General features: G+C 39.8%; 1 protein-coding gene across 6 annotated transcripts in view; it reads left to right on the top strand.

Annotated features, from left to right (window-relative positions):
- Positions 1 to 18355, top strand: part of CASK (calcium/calmodulin dependent serine protein kinase) — a gene marked incomplete at both ends in the record, with an annotated part of 384129 nt that overhangs the window by 295952 nt on the left and 69822 nt on the right. For all 6 annotated transcript variants that reach the window (XM_080718576.1, XM_080718575.1, XM_080718573.1 and 3 more), the window contains 2 exons: positions 3722 to 3799; positions 7528 to 7608. In XM_080718576.1, the coding sequence (XP_080574702.1) occupies positions 3722 to 3799; positions 7528 to 7608 (159 nt within the window). The remainder of the gene's footprint in view (positions 1 to 3721; positions 3800 to 7527; positions 7609 to 18355) is intronic.

Here is an 18355-nt window from a genome sequence, read left to right as displayed (position 1 = left end):
GTAAAATGGGAAGCATAGAAGTCTCAGCCTCAAGAGATTATGTAAGGTTTAATGAGTGGCTATATGTTAAGAGATTAGACTAGTAACTAGTATCTAGTAAGTGCTCAATAAAAGTCACGATTATCATAAGTAGGGCAGGGTGAGTCTCCCTTATATCTGGGACCAGAAGCGTTGCAGATTTGGGAATTTTTTCCAGATATTGGGATATACACAGATATATAATGACTTCTTCTAGAGATAAGAAGCAAATCTAAAATCAAAATTCATTTGATTCATATACACAGAGCCTGATGGTAATTTTATACAATATTTTTATCGTTCCTGTCTTTCGACTGTGACCCCTCACAAGAAGACAGTTGTGAAATTTTTCACTTGTGGAGTCAAGTCAGCATCCCAAAAGTTTGGGATTCTGGAGCATTTGGAGATTTGGGGTTTTTAGATTAGGGATATTCGACTTGGGCCACTACTATTACTCTCAAAAGTTAGCACTGGGCTGGGCATGGTGGTGTGCACCTATAATCCTAATACTTGAGAGACTGAGACAGGAGGATCACAGGCTCAAGACCAGCCTCATCAACTTAGTGATGCCCCCTGCAATTAGTGAGACCCTGTTTCAAAATAAAATAGGGCTGCCAGGCGTGGTGGCGCACGCTTGTAATCCCCGCGCTTGGGAGGCTGAGACAGGAGGATCGTACAGGTTCGAAGCCAGCCTCAGCAACTTAGTGAGACCCTGTTTCCAAATAAAATATATATATATATATATATATATATATATATATATATATATATATATAAGGTCTGGGAGTATAGCCCGGAGGTAGAACGCCTCTGGGTTCCACCTCCAGTACCACCAAAAAAAAAAAAAATAGGGCTGGGAGTATAGCTCAGGGGTAAAATGCCCCTGGGTTCAATCCCTAATGCCATTAAAAAAAGTTAGCACTGGGCAGGAAAAAATTATAAATTATAAATATTAAAGCACAGACTCTGAACTTCATCTCACACCCTAAATTTGTGTGTGTGTGTGTGTGTGTGTGTGTGTGTGTGTGTGTGTGTGTGTATTACTAGGTTTTAAACCTAGGGACGGGGCCATTCTAACTTCAAGCTACACCTCCAGCCCTAATTTTCTTTTTGAGACTGTCTCAACTGTTGAGTATGACCTTGAACCTGTGATCAATCCAGCTGATTCCACCACAAGTTCAAAAACTCTATACTATGCTGGGCACGGTGGGACACGCTTGTAATCTCAGTCCCTGGAAGGCTGAGACAGGAGGATCGCAGGTTCACAGCCAGCCTCAGTTACTTAGGCTTTCTGCAACTTAGACCCTGTTTCAAAATAAAGAATAAAAAATAGGGCCGGGAGTGTAGAATGCCCCCGGGTTCAATCTCCAGTACCGAAAAAAGAAAAGAAAAAGAATCTACACTGACATATGGGACTTAGGGCGTAGCTCAGTGGTAGAACACATGCTTAGCTTACATGAAGCCCTGAATTCCAGAAGGAAGGGAGGGAGGGAGGAAGGAAACAGAAGACCATAGGGACTGCACTTGGCAGAGTAAATTCAGGTCAAAAATCAAGTCTCCAAATTGGGGAGTTGTGGGATGTTTGCTGCTCTGTGACTCCTAGTCATAGCTAAACATGGTGGAATTATTGTTAGTAATAGTCCTTAGTCAGGAGAAAAGGTAGAGCTTAGTTTGTGATGAAAGTAGATATTATAAATTGATAGTGCTGTCACAGCCTGGAGTTAAAGTTGGTTTTCTTTACTATTATTATTGTTAAAATTATTGGCAAATTTGCTTTCCTTTAAAATATGATTTTAACCAGGGATAGTGGCGCACGCTTGTAATCCCAGTACTTGGGAGGCTGAGACAGGAGTATCACAGGTTCAAAACCAGCCTCAGCAATTTAGTGAGGCCCTCTGCAACTTACTGAGACCCTGTTTCAAAATAAGAAATAAAATAAGGTTGAGGATACAACTTAGGGGTAGAATGCCTCTGGGTTCCATCCTTAGTACCAAAAAAAACAAAGTTTGAGGGGTTTTTTGTTGTTTTTTTATTTTTTATTGAACATAAATGGTATACATTTAAACTATACTTGGTATCTTTTTATTTTCACTATGAGTTTTAAAACTTTGGTCATTAATATGTCATGCAAAGGATAACAGAATATCTTTTATGTGTTACATAGATTTTTATTGTGGTAAGAAGACTATGAGATCTACCCCTTAACTATTTTTAAGTGTAAAATAGAGTATTATTAATGATAGGCACAGTGTCAGACAGTTGATCTCCAGAACTTCATCCTGCCAGTGTTATATATTTTACATGTGTTTTATGTAGTTTGAGGAGATTTTCACTGGTTGCTTGGTTACTTTGGGGTTTTCTTTCATTATTATATGTACAGTATTTCAATTATTTTCATAGGCTAATCTAGGAAACCAATCACTATTCACAACATTAGTTCAGTGAGAAAATATAGTCCCTGGTTCCAAATTACAAAACTGACAATCTTTATAAATAGAAAACACTGAGAAGATGGAGACTGTCCATTTATAATCCACAGGGATTTAGGCAAACTTTGGGAACCAACCACATATTACTAGCTCCTTAAAATGGTCACATAATGTTTTAAGTAGAACAGCATTTTAGTAGTCTACCTATACTACTTTCTTAGTAAATGGCACCATTTAAAAATGGTCCCTGCTCTATCTTTGCACCACTCTCATATGGTATTTTTATATGATGTGGCCCAAATATTTGCAAGTCATAATGATTTTATCTTGCATCAGTATAAGCAAATCTAGTTGTAATCTGAAGAATGTTTACAGACAGCATTTGACCTCTCAGCTAGTCATGGTGTGCAGAGTGGATGAAGGAAGGAAAGAAGAAAACCAACCTTCCCCCCCCCAAAAAAAATCCCCACTAACTTAGAGAATTTAAAAAGCAGAAACTTTTAAGTCTAGCCTCGGTCATTTTTAACTTTTTACTTTCCAAAGCAGACGATTAGCTATGCGACATTTCATTTGAGCTAGAAACTATTATTTTAATTTCATTTACAAACTACAGAGATTTTTCTCTGAAGAAGTAAATGAGCAAGTGTCCCGGGGAAAGTTAGACTTTGGATCATTTAGGCGTGTGGGCTTTAAAAACATTTCGTTGCTTTTCAGTGTCTTCTCACACGCTTTGAATTTACAAAGTCAAAAGGAAAACGGCTTCTGTCCTTGACTCCTGCTGAAGGATGTGCCGGCACTGATTCTGTTAATGAACAGCCCCAGTAAAAGAAGCACAGACCTTTTGTGAGAACATTCCTTTCTAGAAGGAGTTGGGTTTGCCCTTTCCCAAGATTTAGGTTTCTGTGAAAATTCTTTCAGACGTGAATTGGCCAGAAAGCCTTCTTTCATTGGCCTCCGCATTCATGTTATTGAACGGGGCTTCTCTTGGATGGGAAAAACAGTGCGGTCCCTGAAATATTGATGAATCGAACGGCCACACTGACAGAATTTGGGTCCATCTATTTAAAGATGTTTTGTAAAAAGATAAGTGCCGAACTCATTCTCCGGCAAGTTTCCCTGAATGATTAAGAGATCATTAACGCAAGGATCCCCCTGGAATCATCAGCCTGCCTTTGTGAGAGGGAAAATATCGTTTTGTGAACTAATAAATCAGAAGCTGTGAATTGCAGCACAGAATCGTGCACACTGATTGCATCTTCTTCTTTGCTTTTTAGCTATACGACAAAATTAACACGAAATCTTCACCACAAATCAGGAACCCTCCGAGCGATGCAGTACAGAGAGCCAAAGAGGTAAGTGGTGTGTTTCTCTAAGTGTTGAATATTGTCCTCTTTCTTCATTGAAGACATTTCCCTTGTGCATTAAGAGGCCATTTCCTTGGAGTCACTGTTTAACTCATCATCCTTCAGATCGACTTCTTGTAAGTTTATCACTGAACATGACATACAGGACAGGGATAAAAGTCTCAGCAATATTGCCTAGATTTCTAGTTCGGGTTTAGTGATGGAAATTTGAGTTTGTTAACATATCACTTTTACTTCTTTTTCTGCTTCTTTAAAAAAGAAAGTTATTTGACTGCTCTCAATATTAATAGCCATGCTATGAAAATTTGAACTGCTCTTTTCAAGTGGTATTATTTGAAAGTTAAATAAGTTTTTAGAGACATTAAATATACTGAGTTGAAAGAAGGAATTTTCTACATTGTCAATTATATGTGGCTGTATATCTGTCAGAAACTATTTTTAAACTTAGTATGGAAGCGAGACATTGCAGAAAATTTGGAAAATGAAAATTGATTCTTAATCCCACCATCATCATAACATAATAGTTTCCATTTTTGTAATATCTTTTTTCAGTCGCTACCACTTGCATATTAATTTTAAATAGCTGCAAAGTATCTTTTTTTAGCCATAACATTATTTAATAAGGATTTTTCTATGTTTCTACTTGGTTTTCATACATATAAACTGGAAACAACTGTGCAATTTTTCTTTGCTAATTTTAAATTAGAATGAATTAGCAACCCCTCTCCATTTTTAAATACCTAGGTTTTTTCATTTTTTTGATCTCATAAAAGTCATTGTGCAAAGAAACATTTCCTTTTTCCCAAAAAATTATTTTTATAAACTGAAATTTACTAAGTGACAAGTTACAAAAGACATAATTCCTCCCCTAGCTGACTTTAAAAACAAGACATGTACTAGAAAATGCTGTGGTAGCCCCCGGGCCTGTCCATTTGGTCAGGACAAACAGAATGAGGTCGTCCCTTACTTAGGCCACCAAGTATTCATTGAAAGTAACTAAGGAAGTTGAGCATGGTGGTGCACACCTGTAATCCCAGTACTTGAGAGGCTGAAACAAGAGGATTCCAGGTTCAGGGCCAGCCGCAGCAACTTACAGAGACTTAGCAACTCGGGAGAACGAAGATTCTGTTTCAAAACAAAAAATAAAATCATTACGAGTGTAGCTCAGAGGTAGAATGTGCCTGGGTTCAATCCCCAGTACCAAAAAAAAAGTAATTAAGGTGTCACGGACAGGAGTCTGGACTCAGTATACAATCTTTATAACAGCCAATCAACAGCAGCAGGTGACAATTCTTGGCTTAAATGAACAGGAAGGCCTACTAAAAGTCTTCCCTTAGCCAGCCAGCCCTATTCAAGTAGAATACAAGGACTGCAAGAGCAGCAAGGTGCGGAGAGTCTTTTGCCCTCTCATTCCCCAGCAGAGAAATTGGGACTATAACCAGCCTTTCGAGTTCAAGGTGGCTCACGTGGGCAAACTATTAAAACAATTGCTTTCATTTTTATTACCACCGATGCCATTATTCCACATATTAATAATCTTCAAATAAAATGAAGAACTTCGGAAAAATGAAATTTATCAGGGAGAATGGGTTTATCATCATTAAACAATATGAATCCATAGCATAACCAACACTCATTAACAGGGCACTTGGGTGAGAAAGACAGAAAGACCTTGGGCGGGGAGGAGAGAGAGGAGAGAGAGAGATTGTGTTGTTTGTTCTCTTAAAGGCTGAGAACATCATAGGTATGATGCCAAAATCTAAGGTGAGGTCCCCAGCTCAGGCTCTCACAGGTTGAGGCCGGAGGGTCCTCGGGGTGGTGGGTGGTGCGCCCCGACCTCCCACAGTGCTGAAGCAGTTTTGGGCTGGCTCCATGGTTGGAATGCAGTTGAGAACAGCGTGTAAGAGCTCCCATGACTCCGGCCATCTACCGTTAGAGCAGCCACGGGTGTTCACTGAGAAAGAACAGATACTCTGCCATGGGCATGTCCCCAGATCAAGTTGAACAGGTAAACTCCATCCTAAAGAAGCAGGAGAACGTCGAAACAATTTTATTTCTAAACACCATTTTGACCCAGACTGAGAAAATGTTAACAACTAAGTAACAAAAAAAATCTGAGTGGAAGGAGAAAAGATCTGTTGAGCATTGTTCCTGGGTTCTCAGTCATTTTGTCCTAGGAGCTACTGGTGGAAGGATGGTTTGCTTGATGTGGAGAATAACAGTAATTCTGCCAGGCTACAAGGAAAATTACTTAAATGTATTCTTAATTAGTAAACTATTCTTTTTTTTTTTTTTTTTTTTTTTTTTTTTTTTTTTTTTTTTTTTTTTAGTGGTACTGGGGCTGGAACCCTTCTACCTCCGGGCTACACTCCCAGACCTATTTTATATTTTTTTATTTGGAAACAGGGTCTCTTAAACCAGCGAGGCTGGCTTCGAACCTGCACGATCCTCCTGTCTCCGCCTCCCAAGCGCAGGGATTACAAGCGTGCGCCACCACGCCCAGCTAAACTATTCTATTCTAATTGATTAGTATTCTTTCAATTACTTTTGTTTGTTTGGGTTTATTTTTTGTTTGGAAGGGTTTGTATTTTGGGGTGTGTGTGTGTGTGTGTGTGTGAGTGTGTGTGTGTGTGTGTGTGTGTGTGTGTGTGTTACCAGTGATTGAACCCAAGGGCATTCTAACTCTGAGTCCACTCCTAGCTCTCTAGCACTATATTTTATTTTTTGTTTTGGAGATAGGGTCTTACTAAGTTACGGAAGGCCTCACTAAATAGCTGAGGCTGGCCATAAACCTGTGATCCTCCTGTCTCAGCCTCCCAAATACTGAGATTACAAGTGTGTGCCACCATGCCCAGCTCTTTTGATTGTTTTTTTTTTTTGAGACTTTGTCATCTTTCTAAAAGTAATTGGCAGTGCTGTTCATCTATAAGAAAGTTATTATTAACAGTTAGTACAAAGCCTGTTGCGGTGGTGTACACCTGGGATGACAGGGAGGCTAAGGCAAGAGGATCACAGGTTCAAGACCAGCCTCAGCTACTTAATGTGACCCTATTTCAAAATGAAAAGTAAGCTGGGCGTGGTGGCGCATGCTTGTAATCCCCATGCTAGGGAGGCTGAGACAGGAGGATCACACGGGTTCGAAGCCAGCCTCAGCTACTTAGTGAGACTCTCAGCAACTGAGTGAGACCCTGTTTCCAAATAAAATATAAAATAGGTCTGGGAGTAAAGTCCAGAGGTAGAAAAGCCTCTGGGTTCTACCCCCAGTACCACAAAAAAATAAAATAAAATAAAAAGTAAAATAGGGCCGGGAGCGTAGCTCAGAGGTAGAATGCCCCTGGGTTTAACCCCCAACATCACACACACACATACCCATACAAATCAATTTTGGTGGTGAGTTTGGAAGATAGTCTCCTTAATTCAGTTATTTAAACCTGTAACAAATCTGCTTTACAGGCTTGTCATTGTATTTTGCATTTCTCAGCCACCTTTTGTGTTCTAGTCGGGTAATACAGGTAATTATAGCAATGTGTTTTGTTCTTATTACCATCAGTATCATTCCTTTGTATCCTGATAACTTTTGAAAAATGAAATTTTAAAAAAAATAATTGTCTTGCCTTGCCACAAAAATCCCCTCCTAATCTTTAATTTAAAAGAATTCTATAGTTTGCAAATCTTGTATCATATCAAAACTGTTATATATCTTGCTTAATTTTTAGGTATTGGAGGAAATTTCGTGTTACCCTGAGAATAACGATGCAAAGGAGCTAAAGCGCATTTTAACACAGCCTCATTTCATGGTGAGTAGCAACCGAGCTGACGTAGACAAAGCCTCCATTGCAAAAGAAGTTTTTAACCCTCATAAAGTATTGCCAACTTCATGAAATCTATTTTTATCTATATGCAGTGGTGTTGCTTAATGATCAATTCTGATAAATGTGTAATTAAGCAATTTCCTCAGCACGAGGACATCACGGAGCGTCTACACAAACCCGGGCGGTATAGAGCACTGCGCACTGCAGCCACCCGATATATAGGGTATAGTTCTAGGCTCCTGGGGCCACGATGAACAAAACAACCTGAGATTACCTCAAGCACAAGAGAAAATCGTGCTATTAAGAGACACCATAAGCAGGGTAGTGAGGCTGCTGCTGGAATAACGTGGCAAGCATGTTTTACACAAAACCTTTTTTATAAGTAAAAGGAATATGAGCCGAGCATGGTGGCGCACACCTGTAATCCTGGTACTTGGGAAGCTGAGACAGGAGGATCCCAGGTTCGAGGCCAGCCTTAGCAACTTAGTGAGGCGGTCAGCTACCTAGTGAGACTCTGTTTCAAAATCAAAGATAAAATAAAATGAAAAGGACTAGGAGTGTAGCTCGGAGCTAGAATGCCCCTGAGTTCAATCCCCAGCAACACACACACACAGAAGGAATACACTCTAAATTAATGATAAGCCAGCAAGGCCCTCAATAACTTAGTGAGACCCTGTTTTAAAATAAAAAATAAAATAGGGCTGGGTATATAGCTCAGAGATAGAATGCCCCTGGGTTCAGTCCCCACTACCATTCCAGTAATTGGGAGGCTGAGGCAGAAGGATCACAAGTCCTAGGAAGTGTAATATAAGTAAATACATAGACTAGTAAGATGCTTGTTTATTATCATTGTCCAGCACCATGTGCTGTACATAGTCATCGTGTTGCACTTTTATCCAGCTAGCAGCTCAGCAGACTAATGCTTTGTGCCAAGAAAGGACTAAGCTCTAGAAATGTTTTTTGTGGTGCTGGGGATGAAACCCGGAGGCTTTCTACCTTTGGGCTATACTCCCAGACCTATTTTATATTTTTATTTGGAAACAGGGTCTCACTAAGTTGCTGAGAGCCTCACTAAGCAGCTGAGGCTGGCTTCGAACCTGCGCGATCCTCCTGTCTCAGCCTCCCAAGTTTACAAGCGTGCGCCACCACGGGGAGCTAGAAATTATTTTTAATTCATTATAATTTCATGAAAACCACCATCATATATGGTTCATTGTTGACCTGTTAAGATTTTAATACCGGGTACTACCAAGTACTCCAAGATGCTTTTTTATTTCCTTTGTGTCAGTATAAAGCTGCTGCTTGTGATGTGGCTCTTTGGGGACTGCAGAGTCCTCAGATAAGGGGTTTGTTTCCATTAGTCACTGAAACCGTTTATTTTACCTCAACCACAAAGACCTATAATCAGAGGCAATTTTTGCCAATAAAGAATTTTTTGAGCCTAGGTGACATACTGAAGGATTTATATCTCTTTTCTGACAGTAAAAATCTCTTGCACAATCGTGTGTGTGTGTGTGTGTGTGTGTGTGTGTGTGTAACTGGGGATTGAACCCAGAGACATTCTTCTCTGAGTTACACCTTGGCCCTATTTAATTTATTTTTTATTCTTTCAAACAGAGTCTCACTAAGTTGGGGAGGGCCTCATTAATTGCTCAAGCTGGCTTTGCACCTTAATTCATTTCTACTCTGTGGAAAGAAAGACAGTAGCATGTCCATTTAGCCAATCATTATCAACTTAAATGGTTAAACAAAACTCAAAATAGATAATATCCTTTTCTGTGGAAAAAGGTCTATGATTATCCATGGACTGCAATTCATAAGTGCAGTTATAGATCGAAATTCATGTTGCATATATCATTCTGAAAGCATCCGCCAGCCAGGAGCTGTGGTGCTTGTAATCCCGGTTCTTGGGAGGCTAAGACAAGAGGATTACAGGTTTATGGCCGTCTTCAATAACTTAGTGAGGCCCTCCACAACTCAGTGAGACTCTGTTTCTAAATAAAGAATAAAATAGGGCTGGGGGTGTCGCTCAGAGGTAAATTGCCTCTGGGTTTAATCTCCAGTGCCACAAAAAAAGAAAAAAATTAGTCATATCTGCATATGTGGGATATACTCAAAGAGTTCAAACTCCAAGCCAGTCTGGGCATGGTGGTACACACTTGTAAATCCCAGCATTCGGGAGACAGAGACCAGAGGATCATGGTTCTCAGACAGCCTCAGCTACTTGGCGAGGCCTTTAACAACTCAGTGAAACCCTGTTTCAAAAATAAAAAACTAAAAACTAGGGCTGGGGGTATAGCTTAGAGGTATAGTTCCCCTGGGTTCCATCGCTAGTACTGCAAAAAAAAAAAAATCCAAGCCAGAGGTGTAGCTGAGACAGGAGAATCACAGGTTTGTAGGCAGCCTCAGCATTTAGTGAAACCCTGTGTCAAAATAAAAATTAAAAAAGAGCTGGGGATGTAGCTTGGAGATAAAAAATGCCTCTAGGTTCAAACCCCCACACCACAAAAATAAAAATTAATTAGCCTTGCCAGGCGTGGTGGCGCACGCTTGTAATCCCCGCGCTTGGGAGGCGGAGACAGGAGGATCGCACTGGTTTGGAGCCAGCCGCGATGGCTTAAGAGACCTTGTTTCCAAATAAAAAAATATATATAAAATAGGTCTGGGAGTGTAGCCCGGAAGTAGAAGGGCTTCCAGGAACCCCAGTACCACCAAAAACAACAAAAAAAATGAGCCTTAATATTATCTTGTTCACTGATTATTTCACATGTGTGAGCCATTTTTCCCCAGAATAGAATTCATTCATTTTAGACAGCATGTCATCATGTCTTTTATAGGCTAAAAGTGGTTAAAGCTCTGGACTTGGGTGGACTTGGGTGTGAACATCAGCCTCACCATCCTAGCCGTGTGAACTGTGACTCTCGGACCCAACCTCATATTGTTGGGACAAGAATTAAAGGAGATACTATCTCTACTATGCTTAGCAGTGTCTTACATATGCATAATGCCTAATCAATGTTAGCTAATAAATATTATCAGTTGACTGAGTGCCTGTCAGCTCTAGGTGTATCGAGCTTGCACATTTTAAGTTCTCAGGAAAACACTGGATAGAACAGGGATTTGCCCATTTGCACATAGGCTAGTCTCACCCCTGACTAGTTGTTTTCCATAGATGGAAATGTGTACACATTGGGGTGAGGTGGTATAGGGGATTAAACCCAGGGACATTCTACTTCCAGGCTAGAGCCCCAGTGCTTTTTATTTTTTATTTTGAAACAGGGTCTCACTAAGTTTCAGAGTCTCATCAAATTACTGAGGCTGGCCTCCAACTTGCAATCCTTCTTTCTCAGCCTCTCTAGTAAGGGGATTATAGGTGTGCATCACCTATACACATTTTTTATAGAAGAGTCTGTCTAAAAAATGGTAAGTAACATTAGCGCACTTCACATAATGATATAGGGACATTTGGGATCAGTAGATCTTTCAGATTTGAAGTAAGCTAAATAAAAACATTGACATATAGCCAAGTAAAAGTCTTAAGGTTAAAGGATTTTTTCCAGAAAAAATCATTAAAATTCATATAAACCCTTGCCTCCCAGTGTACCTAACTTCCAAGCCTTAATTTATTTTGCATTTCTGAAGTCAAAGAGAAGTTCCTATGTGTAAATATTTTCAAAAATAATAAATTGCCTTGCTCAGGATTTTTACTGCTATCATCCAAAACAACTAGCCACACAATATAGAGGAAGGAAGATTTATTTGCTCACAGTTTTTTGGAGATTCTGGGTTCAGTCTATGTAAGGCCAGGGTTTGAAGCTCAGGGCATGGCAATGGGAATCAGGAAGAGAGAGAGAGACAGACATCATGGAGGCTGGAAGCAAGACAGAGCAAGCAAGCAAGGGGATTCAAAGACACAGCACAGTCCCTAAGACCACAGCCCAGGTACCCCCTTCTCCAGCCACACCCCACCGGCCTAGGATTTATCTACTCATAAGATTACAACCCTCACGACTTAACTCCAACCCTGAGCTCTTTAGGAAACATTCTATATCTGACCATAACATAAATATTTCTTCAAATTTCCTGAATACCTTGCCAAGTATTTAAAATACATTTTCATTGATTCATTATATGCATAAATACCTACTAGGAGCAGGGCACAACGGATCTATTTGTGAGTAGGTCAAACAAGGTCCTTGTCCTCATGGAACTTCCATTCCGGTGAAGGTGGGAGGGGAGGTAGAGACCCACTGTGAGCAAGTAAACTACCAAGATAGCTTCATAATGACTGTGAAGAAAAGAAAGAGAAATGAGGACGAGAAGGTAGTAAAATGGGAGCTACTCAGGCCATCAGGGGAGAGCCCCTCTAAGACTTAACATGGGAGCTAAGACTTGTTATAGAAAGAACCAGGGGCTGGCTAAATAAACTTTCAAATGATGGCTATTTATATCTTATAAATAATTTTAAACGGTGATTTCAAAATCTTGGGTTTGGGGCCGGGCGTGGTGGCGCACGCTTGTAATCCCCACACCTGGGAGGCAGAGACAGGAGGATCACGCAGGTTCGAAGTCAGCCACGCTTGCTTACGAGACCCTGTTTCCAAATAAAAAGTATAAAATAGGTCTGGGAGTGTAGCCAGGAGGTAGAAGGGCTTCCAGGAACCCCAGTACCACCAAAATAAAATCTTGGGTTTTTTAAGAAATATTAAAAACTGGGGACTTCCGGGAAGATGGCGACCGAGAAAAGCGGGGCTTAAGAGCCCCGCTAACAACCAATCTCCATTACCACAAAATCAGCGCCTTTCATAGCCAGAAAACACCATCACCAGAGAAACAAAAAAATCACCAGGCTCCAGAGAGAAAGCAGACTGAGAACAGAGCTCAGAGCCACAGAGGAGATAACCGGCCTCACGCCCGAGGACGCGGCAGCAGCGCCATACTGCCAGCGGCAGAGGTGATTTCACCGGACGGCTACAGCAAGCCGAGGTGAGCTGCTGCGGAACAGCCAGGCGGGATTTCTCGGCGAAGGAACATCTAAAGCTCCCAGTGGCTGAGCTCAGCACACGCTGCAGGGATTCAGAATGGAAATCAAAACCAAGAAGAAATACGCCAGCCTCACGGCCGAGGGTGTAGCAGCGGCGCCATATTGCCACTGGCGGCAGCAGCAGAGAATTCACCGAATCCAGTACAGCTACATCTGTGTACTCAAGAACAGTGAGTCAAATTGCGGGCCACAGAGGAGAAATCCCAGTACTGTACTCCCTGGGACTTGACCCAGTGGGGGAGGGGCGGTGGCAGAGATATCACACCATAGGAGAACGTGCAACCTGGCACCCCCCACAGTCTAAAGCAGCCTCTATCGACTCTCTGGGTCGGAGACTCTGTGATACAACCCAGTAAAGGAGTAGTGGGGTCTGAGATACTACTGACTCGAGATCCAGAACACCTTAAGTGAAGTCATAGTGACCCAAGGGAAGAACCCAGAGAAGGCACAAACTTCCGAAATCATGGGAAAGAGGAATAATACTGGAGCAATCAATGCCCACAACCCCACAACATCAAAACCTGATAAAACAGAAAATCAAAGATTTCTAGAAGATCAAATCAGGAAAATAACTGTAGAAATAATAGAGGTGCTTCGAAAAGAACTCAGAGAGAGCCAAAAAGAGATAAAGGATGCAATTAATGAAGTAAAGGCCTCAATTCAAAGCATAAACAACCGATTAGACCACATGGAGAACAGAATCTCGCTCTTAGAAGATGAGTATTCCAAAAATGAACGCATAGTTTCTAATCTAGAAAAAAATATCCGACAGCAGGAATCTGATATTGAAGAAATATGGGCCCATTTTTAGAGAGCTAACCTAAGAATAATTGGAATAGAGGAGGGAAAAGAAGGTGAAACCAAAGGGATCAACAATCTCTTCAAGGAAGTAATAGCAGAAAATTTTCCAAACATAGAGCAAGAGGTTGATACACAGGTCCAGGAAACATAGAACTCCCTTTAGACAGGATCGGAGAAGAGGATCCCCACGCCACATAATTGTCAAAATGACCAATGTGGAAGCCAAGCAGAGAATCTTAAAGGCAACAAAAACAAAGGGCCAAGTGACATTCAGAAGCAAACCAATTAGAATCACTCCAGACTTCCCAAACCAAGTCATGAGAGCCAGAAGGGCTTGGAGTAACATATTCCAAACTCTGAAAGAAAACAACTTCCAGCCAAAAATTTCCTACCCAGCAAAACTTTCTATCAAATTAGATGGAGAAATAAGAAGCTTCCATGACAAACAGAAACTGAAGGAATTTATGTCTTCAAAACCAGCACTAGAGAAAATACTCAAAGAGATTAACTACAAAGAAGAAATAGGTAACACACACCAGAACCAGAGAAACAAGAGTTTCCATCCAACAGACAACTAAGATTGGTTATCTGTGGAGATTCATTACTTATGTTAGTCTTTTACCTATCTCTAAATGGTATTGTTTGCCTTTATTGTTGTTAATTTTTAGGATTTCTAGTTGGAATATTAATATACCTTCAGATATAGCATTTGGAAATATTTTATCCCATTCTATTAGTAACTGTTAACTCTGTTTACATTGTCTTTGCATATACAATATTTTTTTTTATTTTTAGGGAGTTTGTATACTCTTCTGTTGCCTGTGCCATTGAAATCATATCCAAGAAATCACTGCCAATTTCAGTGTTGTGAGGTTTTATGACCCAGATTTTCTCCTAAAAGTTTATAGTCTTAAGATTTATATTTAGGTCTTTTATCTATTTTGAGTTAATATTTGTATATGGGATTAGGTAAGGGTCCAACTTTATTCTTTTCCATGTAATTATTATGTTTCAACAATATTTATTTAAAATATTATTATTTCTACCACCAAATGTTCGTGGAAACCTTGTCAAAAATAACTTGACAATATATGGAAGAATTTATCTCTAGGCTTTCATTTAACTCCAATGGTTTATATATCTGCCTTTATAACAGTACTACACTGTTTCAATTATTGTAGCTTTATATGGTTTGAAATCAGAAAATATACATCTTCTAGCTTTGTTCTTTTTCAAGATCATTTTGGGTATCTAGAGTCCATATTCCATATTAGGATAGAGTTTTTTCTGAAAAATAAATATATAAATATATTATAGTTTCACCTAAAAAATAGAAAAAAATATTCTCTGGTAAGAAAGAAAGTAAAAAGAAATATTGAAATGTTATCTTTAAGACATCAAAAGCTTGGTATCAGACAAATGAAACTGTTATGTGAGATTATCATTTTTAATTTTGGATAAATTGCTATAATACTAGATGTCAACCACTAAGCCAAGCATGGAAGGGAGGGATAGGGAGAGAATGGGGTGGGGATTGGGTGGGGGCTGACTGGGCGATGTGTGCATGTATGTCTACAAAAGTTTGTATCCCACTATGATGTATGAATACAGTGCACCAATAAAAAGAAAAGAAAAAAAGAAAAGAAAAACTACCCGAGTGTGGTGCCGCACACTTGTAATCCCAGCATTTGGGAGGCTGAGACAGGAAGATTGCACAGGTTCTAAGCCAACCTCAGCTACTTAGTGAGGCCCTTTGCGACTCAATGAGACCCTGTTTCAAAATAAAGAATAAAAAATAGGGCTGAGGGTTAACTCGGAGGTAGTAACTGGGTTCCATTCCCAGTATGGCAAAAAAAAAAAAAAGCTAAAGCGAAATAATAGTTTAATACTTACTATATTTTATTATACCAAAATTTAGGAAATAGTCTTAGCATTGTTTACAGTTTTACCCTTATTTTTTCAGTTGTCTATTTTTTTTGCTTTCTAATCATTATAGCATGAGGATTTAAATTGAATTGCATGACACTATAAATACAGATAGTGGTAAATGTCTCCAGTAACTTATGGGGAAGTAAATACAGGTAGATAGAAAAGGGTTTTTTTATACCAAGGACTGAACCCAGACGTGATCTTCCTCTGAACTACACTGCCCTCATTAAATTGCTAAGGATCTCTGCAAGTTGCTGAAACTGGCCTCAAACCTGTGATCCTCCTGTCTCAGCCTCCCAAGTACTGGGATTACAGGCATGCACTACCATGCCTGGCTTAAAAGATTTTTAAAGTCTCTATAAGTCATGATAAAAAATATTCCTCTCCACTGGATGTTGTGGTATATACCTTTAATCCCAGTATTTGGGAGGCTGAAGCAGGAAGACCTCATATTTGAGGCCAGCCTCAGCAATGTAGCAAGACCTTGTTTCAAAATAAAAATTTTAAAAGTCTGGGAGAGCTGGGCATGGTGGCACACACCTATGATCCTAGTGTTTGAGAGGCTGAGACAAGAGGATGGCAGGTTACCAACTTAGTGAGACACTGGCAACTTAGTCACACTCTGTTTCAAAATAGAAAAATAAAATAAGGTTGTGGGTATAGCTCAGCAGTAAAATGCCCCTGGGTTCAATCTCTAATACTATATATGTGTGTGTGTGTGTATATATATATATATATATATATATATATATATATATATATATATATACACACACACACATACACACATATAGTATATATAGTACATTCTATATACTATACACTATAATATTAGTATATATATGAAATAATATAACTATTATATAGTATCTAGTATTATGTATATATAGGATACTACCTATAATGCCATATACTATAATATTAGTATATATACTGTGTGATATATACTAATACTATATAGTATTAGGTATATACTATATGTGTATATGTGTGTATATATATACATATATATATAATTCACCAATTCCTTGTTATTTCATTTGAAACCCTGCTTTTGTAAAAGCCTAGTTCCTCAGTCTGCTGCAATGGCGTGCGCCTACAATCCCAGCCACTCAGGAGTCTCCAATAGGAAGATCACAAGTTTGAAGCCAGCCTGGGCAACTTAGTGAAATTCTATCTCAAAATTTTAAAACTAATAATAATGATTATAATGGCTGGGGATGTCGCTCAGTAGTAGAACACCACGGGGTTCAATCTCTAATACTGCAGAAAGATAAATAAATGAAATATAAAAACACAGCTCCTATGCTCACTGCAATTACAGAATACGAAATATTAAAGACGAAGAAAAGCCGGGCGTGGTGGCGCACGCTTGTAATCCCCGCGCTTGGGAGGCTGAGACAGGAGGATCGCGCAGGTTCCAGCCTCAGCTACTGAGTGAGGCTCTCAGCAACTTAGTGAGACCCTGTTTCCAAATAAAGTATAAAATAGGTCTGGGAGTAGAGCCCGGAAGTAGTAAAGCCCCTGGGTTCCACCCGCAGAACCACAAAAAATAAATAAATAAATAAATAAATAAATAAATAAATAAATAAATAAAGATAAAGAAATCCCTTACAGCCGGGCGTGGTAGCGCACACCTGTAATCCCCTGGCTTGGGAGGCGGAGACAGGAGGATCGCGCAGGTTCGAAGCCAGCCGGGCTGGCTTAAGAGACCCTGTTTCCACATTTTTAAAAAGTATTAAAAATAGGTATGGGAGTGTAGCCCATGGGAGTGTAGCCTGGAGGTAGAAGGGATTCCAGGAACCCCAGTACCACCAAAAAAGAAAGAAAGAAAGAAATCCCTTACATATTGCCTAGATAGAAAGTTTATGCGTTAATTCTTTTTCTTTAAGAATAGGATTTAAGCTGTGCATGGTGGTAAATGTCTGTAATCCCAGTACATGAGAGGCAGAGATAGGAGGACTGCAGGTTCGAGGCCAGCTGCAGCAACTTAGTGAGATTCTCAGCAACCTAGCAAGACCCTGTTTCAAAACAAAAAAAAAAAATTTCAAGGGCTGGAGATGTAGTTCAGAGATAGAATGCCCTTGAGTTCAATCTCCAGTACCACAGAAATAAGGGAGGAAGGGAGGAAGAGAATCTAAACCAGGAGAGGTGACGCACACCTGTAATCCCAATACTTAGGAGGCTGAGACAGGAGGATCACAGGTTAGAGGTCAGCCTCAGCAGTTTAGTGAGACCTTATTTCAAAATAAAGATGATTATAGCAGAGAGGTAGAATGCCCCTGAGTCTAGTCTCCAGAACTAAAAAATAAATAGGATCTGAGCCAGATGTGGTGGCACAAGCCTGTAATCCCAGTTCTTAGTAGTCTGAGACAGGAGGATTGCAGTTTCAAGGTCAGCCTCAGCAATTTGGCCAGACCCTCAGCAACTTAGCAAGACCCTGTTTGAAAATAAAAATAAATTAGGGCATGGGGTGTAGCTCTGAGGTAGAATGCCCCTGGGTCCATCCCCAGTACAAGAAAACAAGGAAGGAAGAAAAGAAGGATCTTTTTTAAACAAAGTTTGCATCCTATTATTTCAAAAACGAAATGTTTAAATCACTTTGTAGCCGGGTGTGTTGGCGCATGCTTATAATCCCAGCGCTAGGAGGCTGAGACAGGAGGATCACACGGGTTCGAAGCCAGCCTCAGCTACTTAGCGAAGCTCTCAGCAACTTAGTGAGACCCTGTTTCCAAATAAAATATAAATAGGTCTGGGAGTGTAGCCCAGAGGTAGAAGGCAGGTTCCACCCCAGTACCACAAAAGATAAAATAAAATCACTTTGTGTCATCATGAAAGTTTCATTATTAAGCTGTAAATTTTATAGTTTATAATTAAAACGTCACAGGAATCACTTCTCAAACCCAAAACTCCATTGTTTCCAATTCTTTTTTTAATTTTTTATTGGTGCATTATATT

The sequence above is a fragment of the Muscardinus avellanarius genome (assembly GCF_963383645.1).
Source record: "Muscardinus avellanarius genome assembly, chromosome: X".
Lineage (NCBI taxonomy): Eukaryota > Metazoa > Chordata > Mammalia > Rodentia > Gliridae > Muscardinus > Muscardinus avellanarius.
This window is presented reverse-complemented; position numbering and strand designations above follow the sequence as displayed.